At 47.5% G+C, this 10,691-nt stretch overlaps 1 protein-coding gene across 1 annotated transcript in view; it reads left to right on the top strand.

The window, feature by feature from the left end:
• The first annotated feature begins 1,773 nt into the window (after positions 1 to 1,773).
• Positions 1,774 to 10,691, top strand: part of LOC119965021 (Kv channel-interacting protein 1-like) — a 604,872-nt gene continuing 595,954 nt past the window's right edge. Inside the window, exon 1 of the mRNA XM_038795225.1 lies at positions 1,774 to 2,115. Within this exon, the coding sequence (XP_038651153.1) occupies positions 2,037 to 2,115 (79 nt within the window). The 5' untranslated portion in view covers positions 1,774 to 2,036. The remainder of the gene's footprint in view (positions 2,116 to 10,691) is intronic.

Raw genomic sequence — 10,691 nt, 5'->3', positions numbered from 1 at the left:
ATGTTGAGGGCTTATTGTCACGATTATCCAGAGGAATGTGATAAAGGAATTCCATATGTACTGTTTGCAATTAGCGACGCACCTAATGAGTCAACCAAATTCAGTCCTATTGAACTAATTTATGGTCATGAGGTAAGAGGACCACTTAAATTGATTCAGGAAAAATTGGTGAGTGAGACATCGGAAATTACATTATTGTATTACGTGTCAAATTTTAGGGAACGATTAAATAGAGCAGGTAAATTGGCTAGACAACATTTAAAAGTTGCACAAAATGTGATGAAATTGGTAGCGGACAAGAAATCCAAAGTTTGTATTTTGCCAGTGGAGATAGAGTTTTAGTGTTGTTACCAGTGGTAGGTGAGCCTTTAAAAGCAAGGTTTTGTGGACCTTTTCAGATTGAAAGGAAATTAAGTGAGGTGAATTATGTGGTAAAAACACCAGATAGAAGGAAGACTCACCGAGTGTGTCATGTGAATATGCTGAAAAGGTATTTTAAAAGGGAAGGAGAGAAAAAGGAGGAGGCCTTAATGATTCTAGCTCAAAGTGACAAACGAAATCCAGGTGAGAAATCGGAAATTACATTATTGGATTACGTGTCACATTTTAGGGAACGATTAAATAGAGCAGGTGAATTGGCTAGACTGTTATGGGCCAGGGTTTAGAGAACCCCAAAGTGTATCATGGAGTCACCTGACCCACAACGTTTACTAGATTGTGGTATGGGGAGCACACGGCCCACTCTACAGGTGTGGCACAGCAGAAATGGAAAAGTATTTTTAAGCAAAGCAATGTTAATTCTATGAACTCAAGTTAACCTTTTTAAGACATACAGTGAACATCTTAGCAACCATCAATTCAAATACAACCCCCAAAGACTACAACACAAACTAATCCTTAATAACTTCCCAAACAACATCCAGAAAACAAAAGAAACACCTTTTAACAGCAGGGACAGAGGGCCCTGAGGTCCATGTGCATCGATCTGTGAAGGTGATGAGAGAATAGTTAGAAAAGCAGATGGGATCTGGGGCTTTTGAACTGAAGGGTTAAGTGTAAGTAGGAGTAAGTTTTCTGAATCATTACAAAATAGCTGGAGTATTGTGTCCAGTTCTGGTCACGTCACTTCAGGAAGAACGTGTGAGGGTCCTTGAGAGGGTGTGGAGGGAGATTTACCAGAATGGTTCCAGGGATGGGGGCATTTTCGATAAAAGGTTAGTTTGGGGAAGCTGGAGTTGTTCCTTCAGAGTGAAGGAGATTGAGGGGAGATTTGATCGAGGTGCACAAGATTATAATCGGTCCCATTGGCCTATTATACAGACACAAATTGAAGCTTTTGGACAAGCCACGCAGGGGGAAATCGGAGAAAGAACCTTTGGATCCAGCCATTGGGGGCGAGCTGGAACTCGCTGCCCACCAGGGTGCAGGAAGCAGAAACAATCAATGATTTGAAAAGAAAATTGGATGGAAACTCCGGAGAAATAAGCTCCCAGTTACAGGGATGGAGCAGGGCAATGCGGCTGATTGGATTGCTCTGCAGAGCCAGTATAGATTCGATGGGCTGAATGGCCTTCACGAAAATCAGTAAGTAAATTATCCTTCACTGCATATATCTGTACATGCTGCGGATAATCTTTAAAATAGGGAGCCAGGTTGAGTGAGATTATTCCCTTCCTGCGGGGGTTGCGGGATGTTTAAGGTTGGAGTCCGTTGATTATTTATTCCTAACTTTGATGAATCTGCCCTCATTGCCCCTGTATGTAAATCCGGTCAGTACGCGGGCGGGGTGCAGCTAACCTGCTTCCCAGGCAGGCTCTCACCGAGGGGGCTCAGTGACTGCGCTTGTCACATCCCAGAGTTAAGGAGCTGCAGTGTGTCCGGGAGAGGATCTCAATCGCACTAGGAGTACACAGCAGCCGGGGGTCGGTGCATTTGGGTTTACCGGAGATCGGGCTTTATTCAGAGCAGCGCTGGAGAGAGGAGAGGACAGCCAAGTGCTCCGGGCAGTTTGCTGAGCGGGTTCCTTTGGGCTCAGAATGAGTACTTGCTGCAGACATCAGATTATCAAATTCATCCAGTCTCTGGTCAGGCTGATAACAGGCTCCCTCCAGAAAGGTAAGAGGTGTTTTAGTCTCTTTCCGTGGGTTTACCTTGGTTAGCATTGCTGTTGTTGGCGGTAAGATGGGCTGCAGCAGCAGCAGTGACATTGGGGAAGTGCAGCCTGGTCTCTCTGTTGCAAGTGTCTAAAAGTGATGTGTGAATTGACCGCTTTGGGTTTTTACATTGCATGGTGTTGTGAACTTGCATTAATAATGCATTGCTCGGAGCCCTTTCTGCTGCAGCAGATGTAGGTTTATGCAGACACTGGAAGCAAGTGTCTGCATGGTATGTGTGAAATATATAAACATTAATCCAGGCAGCTCCCTCAGCCATGGGGACCAGTATTGAAGAGGGAGGTTATGAATAACAGTGCAGCTTCCAGAGTTTAACTGCTCTGCGCTATTGGAGTCTCCTTCGGGCAATAAGTTTGTGTGCGGGTTAGTTCAAGTATGTTGTTGACTGGACAATGTACACCGGGAGACTGTTAAGGACTCCCGAGGCATCACCTTGCTGTGGGACTGCGGGCTGAGGAGGGCGAATACTTGTATTTCACATTCACTCTTGTACTGATCTAACTTGTTGAAATATTCGCGGTCACTGCACACTCTCCCGATAGTCCCTTCTGTCCTGAGCGCCGGTGCGAGATTAGAGATGGTTTCTGAGGTTTTCAACACACCCAGAAGATTATCTCAAATATCACCACCCTAATTCTGACCGTTCTCCGGGGCTCACTCTAATTTAATGAAGCCCACTCCATCAATCCATGTTGATAAAAGTGGGACTTTGGCAATCTTTGTGATTTTCAGAGTTTTGCACTGTGCCCGTGTAGGGAGCAGCTCATGCTGTGAATTCCAGGGGGAGGACAAACTTTATTCCCAGTAATGCTATTTCGTTTTGGCATTTCCAGCCTTCCAGTGCCCCAGATTGTGGGAATTCAGTATCTGGACACAGAAAGGTAACTACTGAAATTCTAGGAAGGTTTGTTACAAAGCACGGAGACTCCGCGCGATTCTCCGGAAAGATTTCCAAGTGCTGTAGCGAGCGGGAATCGCCGTGTGTTTCTCGCTGCTGGGCCCTGTGAGGCCGGCAACACTATTCAACGTTAATTGGTCCACTTAACGAGGCTTCACGGGCCTGAGGAACAGGAAGGGGCAATCACAATGCTGGGGGTTTATTACAGGCCCCCCAACTGCCAGGGAGAGATAGAGGAGCAGATAGACAGAGAGATTTTGGATAGGTGCAAAAGTAACAGGGTTGTTGTGGTGGACGGTTTTTACTTCCCATGTATTGACTGGGACTCACTGGGCGTGATTCTCCGAAACCTGGAGAAATCGTGAGGCTGGCGTCAAACCCGCCCGTTTTTGACGCCAGCCTCCGCCCCCCCCCCCCCCCCCCCTCCCGGGAACCGATTCTGGTCCCCGGTCGGGGCTAGCATGCCGCGGCCGTGAACACCGGCATCGCGGGCTTAATGAATTTCGTTAAGCCCGCTTGCCAGAGTTTGCGACGGCTGACGCGTCACATGACGTCAGCCGCGCATGCGCGGATTGGAAGACTCCAACCCGCGCATGCGCGGATGACGTCATCGCGCATTTGCGCGAAACCCGCGCATGCGCGGGCCGGGATGCCCCTCAGCCGCCCCGCGAATGGATACAGCGGGGCGGCGGAAGGACAAAGAGTGCACGGGGTAAGTACCCGCTGCCCGCGATCGGTGCCCACCGATCGCGGGCCCATGGCACCCTTGGCACAGCCGTGGTACTGCCATGCCAATCGGTGCCATGGTTCCCAAGATCACAACTTTACGGCCGTTTTTACGAACGGTCAGACCAGGTGTGTTTGACGTTCCTAAAAACGGTCATAAATGGCTTGGACTTTGGCCCATCGGCCAGCTGAGAATCGCTGCTCGCCGTAAAAAAACGGCGGGCAGCAATTCGTGTCGGGAGGCGGGCGTGGGGGGGGGGGGGGGGAGAGTAGCGGGAGGGCGTCAGACCAGCGTGGCCGTAAAAATTTACGACCCCCGCTATTCTCCGCACCGTCGTGAGTGCGGAGAATCGCCCCCACTTAGTGTTAGGGGCCTGGATGGGTGTAAGGTGAGTTTGTAAGGTGTATCCAGGAGGCCTTCTTGATGCAATATGTAGATAGCCCAACAAGGGAAGAGGCAGTGTGGATCTGGTATTGGGGAATGAGCCTGGACAGGTGGTTGATGTTTCAGTAGGGAAACATTTTGGGAGTAGTGACCACAATTCCATAAGTTTTACGGTACTTTTGGATAGGGATGAGGGTAACCCTCGCGTTAAGGTGTTAAACTGGGAAAAGGCAAATTATGATAACATTAGACAGGAATTGAAGAATTTAGATTGAGTGTGGCTGTTGGTTAATAAAACAACATCGGCATGTGGGAGTCTTTCAAGCAACAGTTGATTAGGATTCAGGAAAGTCACTTTCCTGAGAGAACAAAGGATAAATGTGCGAAGTTTAGGGAGCATTGGATAACAAGGGATATTGTGAACCTCGTCAAAAAGAAAAAGGAGGCTTTTGTCCTGTCTAGAAGGGTGGGGGACAGTCAAAACGCTTGAGGAGTATAAAGAAAGTAGGAAGGTACATAAGAGGTAAATTAGGAGGGCTAGGAGGGGCCATGAAAAATCCTTGGCAATTAGGATTAAGGTGAATCCCAAATCTTTTTATTCATATGTAAAAAGCAAGAGGGTGGCCAGGGAAAGGATTGGACCACATGAGGACAGTGGGTGGAATCTGTGTGTTGAGCCAGAGGAAATAGGAGAGGTACTAAATGAATACTTTGCATCAATGTTCACTAAAGAAACAAACTTTGTGGAAGATGGTTCTTGGGTAGGGTGTGTGGACCGTCTGGGTCATGTTGACATCGAAAAGGAGGAGGTATTGGGTCTTTTAAAATATATTAAGGTAGATATGTTTCCTGGACCGGATTGGATTTATCCCAGAATACTGAAGGAAGCAAGAGAGGAAATTGCTGGGGCCCAATGACATCATTGAATCCTCATTGGCTAAAGGTGAGATCCCAGAGGACTGGAGAAGAGCTAATGTGGTACTGCTGTTTAAGAAAGGTAGCAGGGATAATCCTGGAAACTACAGGTCGGTGAGCCTCACATCGTTCGTCGGTAAATTATTGGAGAGAATTGTCAGGGACAGGATTTATACCCATTTGGAAACAAATGGACTCATTAGTGATAGAGAGCATGGTTTTGTGGAGGGGAGGTCGTGCCTCACTAACTTGATCAAGTTTTTTGAGGAGGTGACAAAGATGATTGATATGGGGAGGGTGGTGGATGTTGTTTACACGGACTTCAGTAAAGCCTTGACAAGGTGCCTCATGGCAGACTGGTACAAAAGAAGAAGTCACACGGAATCAGATGTGACCTGGCAAGGTGGATACGGAACTGGCTCGGTCACAGAAGGTAAAGGGTAGCAGTCGAAGGGTGTTTTCTGAATGGAACATTGTGACTAGTAGTGTTCCACAAGGATCTGTGCTTGTAGTATACATAAATGATTTGGAGGAAAATGTAGCTGGTCTAATTAGTAAGTTTGTGGATTGGCAGATAGTGTTGAGGATTGCCAGAGGATACAGCAGGACAGGGATGGGTTGAAGACTTGGGCAGAGAAATGGCAAATGGAGTTTAATCCAGACAAATGTGAGGAAATGCATTTTGGTAGGTTTAACATAGAGGGGAAATATACCATAAATGGCAAAATTCTTCGGAATATAGAAAGTCAGAGAGATCTGGGCGTGCAGGTCCACAGATCTTTGAAAGTGGCAACACAAGTGGACAAAGTAGTCAAGAAAGCATATGGAATGCTTGCCTTCATTGGACAGGGCATTGAGTATAAAAAGTGGCAAGTCATGCTACAGTTGTATCGAACCTTGGTAAGGCTGCACTTGGAATATTGCGCACAATTCTGGTCGTCACACTACCAGAAGGATGTGGAGGCTTTGGAGAGGAGGTTTACCAGGATGTTGCCTGGTCTGGAGGGTGTTAGCTTTGCGGAGAGGCTGAATAGACTCGGACTGTTTTCATTACAAAGACGGAGGTTGAGGGGCGACCTGATAGAGGTCTACAAGGTTATGAGTGGCATGGATATAGTGGATGGGCAGGCACTCTTTCCCAGGGTGGAGGGGTCAGTCACCAGGGGGCACAGGTTTAAGGTCTGTGGGGCAAAGTTTAAAGGAGATGTGCGAGGCAGGCCTTTTACTCAGAGGGTGGTGAGTGTCTGGAATGAGTTTCCGGGGGAGGTTGTGGAAGCAGATACATTAATGGTTCAAACGGCATCTCGACAAATACATGGATAGGATGGGTATAGGGGGATACAGCACAAGGAAGTGCTGAGGGTTTTGGCCAAGGTTGGTATCATGACTGGTACAGGTTTGAAGGGTCGAAGGGCCTGTTCCTGTGCCGTGTTGTTCTTTGTTCTCACCCCGAATGTGGGTTCGCCAGCTGATTCGCTGGGACCACGCTCGTCAACTCCCCCCACTCCCCCCCCCCCCCTTAGTTGGTCACTAAGGGCAATTTAGCATGGCCAATCCACCTAACCTGCACATCATTGGACTGTGGGAGGAAACCGGAGCACCCGGAGCAAACCCACGCAGACACGGGGAGAACGTGCAGACTCCGCACAGACAGTTACCCAAGCCAGGAATCGAACCTGGGACCCTGACACTGTGAAGCCACAGTGCTATCCACCTGTGCTGCCCAGGAAGAAGGTCAATGACCTACACCGGGCAGCACGAGTGAGTAGATATCAACGTCAAGGGAGCATACCCCCCCAGGTGACCCTCAACCCTCCCTCCATCCTCCTCCTCCTTCTGCATTGCCTCCACCCACCCCTTCAACCCTCCCTCCATCCCAACCCTCCCTTCACACCCGCCCCCACCACTCTGAACTACACGCGTGGCTAACGATGCCCTCTCTGTGTCCCCTCAGGAAAAGCTCTCCCATAATTAGGGATGGAGAGGGCCCAGACTGGCGGTGGGGTGCCGGCTTTGAGAATCCTCACCTCCTTCGAGGAGCGGGACCTAGTGGTGACTGGTGTGGCTGAGGACAAGGTGGTCCAACCGGATGACCTGTCAAACATGAGTAGTGAATGCCTTACTGACCGACCCATCCCTCCCACTGACCACATGTCCATTCTCCCGCAGGTCCAGCAGCCAACAGTGCCAGTCAATCCCGGGCGGCACCCTCCCCTGACCCCAAGGAGAACACTTCGGAGGAGAGCTCTGAGCATGTAAATGCTATAGTCGCGCACAGTTGTCATCCCCGCCCTCCAATCGGCATTAGCCCACTTGCTGGGGAGGCCAGTGAATGACAGGAGGCAGATGGCGGGTGGCTCTTGTTAATTGTATGGACGTGAGGCTTAAGTGGTGATAATTAGTTTCTCGCCACACTACGGCGAGATCCCGAATTCGCCGACGGGAGCAGGCCGATTCTAGCACAAACCATTTGGGCCTGGCATGGTTTCTGTATTTGGCCTCTCCCGCTATTCACCGATATCGTTGCACTTGATTGTGAGTGTAACGAGGAGGAAGATCACGCCCAAACTGTACCTGAATGTTGGGATTCAATGTGCATCCCAAAGCCACAGCTGTCACTTTGCATACCCTGGCAATATGATATGTTGCAATTCTCAACGGAACCGTGTCTGTTTAGGTTACTGAAAGTGGAAGGCTTGCAGGTTTGTGAGCCTGAGACAAGGTGACTATGTAAGGTTATTAACCGGGAAGAATTGTTTTTATGTTAATCCATTCCGATCTTGTTTATATTCAGCCTGTTAGTTTTGCATTCTCAACCTGTCACTGTTGTGATTGTTATCTAACCTCTGTTGACTATTCAATAGCCTCACCTCACCACCAACAGTCCCTCATCGGACTGGGGGAATAGGGTTAATACTGAGGAAAATTGCAACAAAATACATGGAGGGGTTAACAAATTGCAGATTAGCATTTTTACAGCCAGCCTCAGGTGAGGTTCTCCAAGTTGTTGATCTGGAAATCGCCCCTCGATTTGTCATCGCCCATCCGGGAGACCCCCAAATTGTTCCAAACCCGGGTGAGGAGGGGTGACTGTCTCTGTGTTTTTATTCAATTCACACTCTGCTGGTAGCTACAAATTTAATTCTGACAAGATTCCCTCTCCCTTGGACACATTTTCCAGACCCAATAGTTAAATTTAAAAAGGAGGCAACTTAACCAGGCTTTCTTAAATTAATATCGAGTAAGTTTACTAACGACTAAGAAGGTAAGGAGAAATGGTAAAACACACTCGTCTACATTCATACAGATTAGACGTCAAAATTGAATCCAACATTAAGTAAATACAGATAAAAGGTCATATGGAGGATCCTCGACTTTCGAGGAGTAGATGATGAGGCATTGTGGCCATCACAAAATGATTCCACTATATGTGACCTCTGCAGACGAATAGCCGATTTTTCGGTTCAGCTGTTCTGTTGTTTACTTGAGAGACTATAGTTCCTTTTTCCAGCTGCGATCCCGTTTTGCTGGCTGGGTGACTTCCACAGTCAGAGAGAGAGAGTTTTTAGATATTCCTGCAAAAGCTGGCTATGTCCTTTTGCAGGGACATTGCAATTGCTTCAGCCTGTTAGTTTGCTGTATCACACACCTTCAGTGTGGTAAACGTTCAGCTGCTTTTCCTCACAGCACTCACAAAGACACAGACAGACAAAAAGTTTGTCAGCGGCAGGCAAGCCAGCCATGGGCAGCCCTTTGTTAGCTTTTTACCTACTCTTTTGTGTATTCTAAGAGGAAACCAGAAGACACCAGTCCATCCAGGCAATTGCACCCAAGGTCTTTGAGACAGGATAGTCATTATGTTACTTTTTCTTTACTGGAGATGGTAATCAGTCTTTGGGTGCTTTTTGAAGTACCTTGTCTCGAAACACAGGAAGGGCTCTTTTTTCCCTGAGTGAAACACTCTAGTCATTCCTGTCAGTGACTGACTGTATATTCTCAGCCATCATCAAGATTGTGTTAAATTTAAAATATAAAACTCCGATATTGTTAAAGTCCAATACTCATGTGTATAATTCCATGGTATTTTCAATATCACCACACAGCATGCAATGGCAAATACCATTTGAAACTCTGAAGTGAGGCGGGAAACTTTGGAAGGTGGAATAAAGAGATTAGTTTAGCCTAAACAGAATAAAGAGCAGAGTGGTCACATAATTTACATTCTCAAATTATTAAATATAACATGCCAGGTAAAACAAAGGCAAAAGAAAATGCAAACAAAGACTTGGGCTCAATTTCTGTAGAGACAGAATTCAACAGCAGAGAGCTTTTGTTGAACTTGTAAAAAGCTTTGGTTAGAGCACAGTTCTTGAATTGTACTCGATTCTTGTTCTGGGTTAGATTACACTGGTTAAATTGGGCACAGTCTGGGTTACAGCACACTTGTTGAATTGAGCACAATTCTTGTTCTGGGTTGGAGCACACTGTTAAACTGTGCACAGTTCTGGTTCTGGGTTGGAGCACACTGTTAAACTGTGCACAGTTCTGGTTCTGGGTTGGAGCACACTGTTAGACTGTGCACAGTTCTGGTTCTGGGTTGGAGCACACTGTTAAACTGTGCACAGTTCTGGTTCTGGGTTGGAGCACACTGTTAAACTGTGCATAGTTCTGGTTCTGGGCTGGAGCACACTGTTAGACTGTGCACAGTTCTGGTTCTGGTTTGGAGCACACTGTTAAACTGTGCACAGTTCTGGTTCTGGGTTGGAGCACACTGTTAAACTGTGCACAGTTCTGGTTCTGGGTTGGAGCACACTGTTAGACTGTGCACAGTTCTGGTTCTGGGTTGGAGCACACTGTTAAACTGTGCACAGTTCTGGTTCTGGGTTGGAGCACACTGTTAAACTGTGCACAGTTCTGGTTCTGGGTTGGATAACACTGTTAAACTGTGCACAGTTCTGGTTCTGGGTTGGATAACACTGTTAAACTGTGCACAGTTCTGGTTCTGGGTTGGAGCACACTGTTAAACTGTGCACAGTTCTGGTTCTGGGTTGGAGCACACTGTTAGACTGTGCACAGTTCTGGTTCTGGGTTGGAGCACACTGTTAAACTGTGCACAGTTCTGGTTCTGGGTTGGAGCACACTGTTAAACTGTGCACAGTTCTGGTTCTGGGTTGGATAACACTGTTAAACTGTGCACAGTTCTGGTTCTGGGTTGGAGCACACTGTTAGACTGTGCACAGTTCTGGTTGTGGGTTGGAGCACACTGTTAAACTGTGCACAGTTCTGGGTTGGAGCACACTGTTAAACTGTGCACAGTTCTGGTTCTGGGTTGGAGCACACTGTTAAACTGTGCACAATTCTGGTTCTAGGTTGGAGCACACTGTTAAACTGTGCACAGTTCTGGTTCTGGGTTGGAGCACACTGTTAAACTGTGCACAGTTCTGGTTGTGGGTTGGAGCACACTGTTAGACTGTGCACAGTTCTGGTTCTGGGTTGGAGCACACTGTTAAACTGTGCATAGTTCTGGTTCTGGGTTGGAGCACATTGTTAAACTGTGCACAGTTCTGGTTGTGGGTTGGAGCACACTGTTAAA

Source organism: Scyliorhinus canicula, chromosome 4, assembly GCF_902713615.1.
Source record: "Scyliorhinus canicula chromosome 4, sScyCan1.1, whole genome shotgun sequence".
In the NCBI taxonomy this organism is placed as follows: Eukaryota; Metazoa; Chordata; class Chondrichthyes; order Carcharhiniformes; family Scyliorhinidae; genus Scyliorhinus; species Scyliorhinus canicula.
The sequence above is the reverse complement of the archived record's forward strand: the minus strand, read 5'-3'. Positions and strand labels throughout refer to the sequence as shown.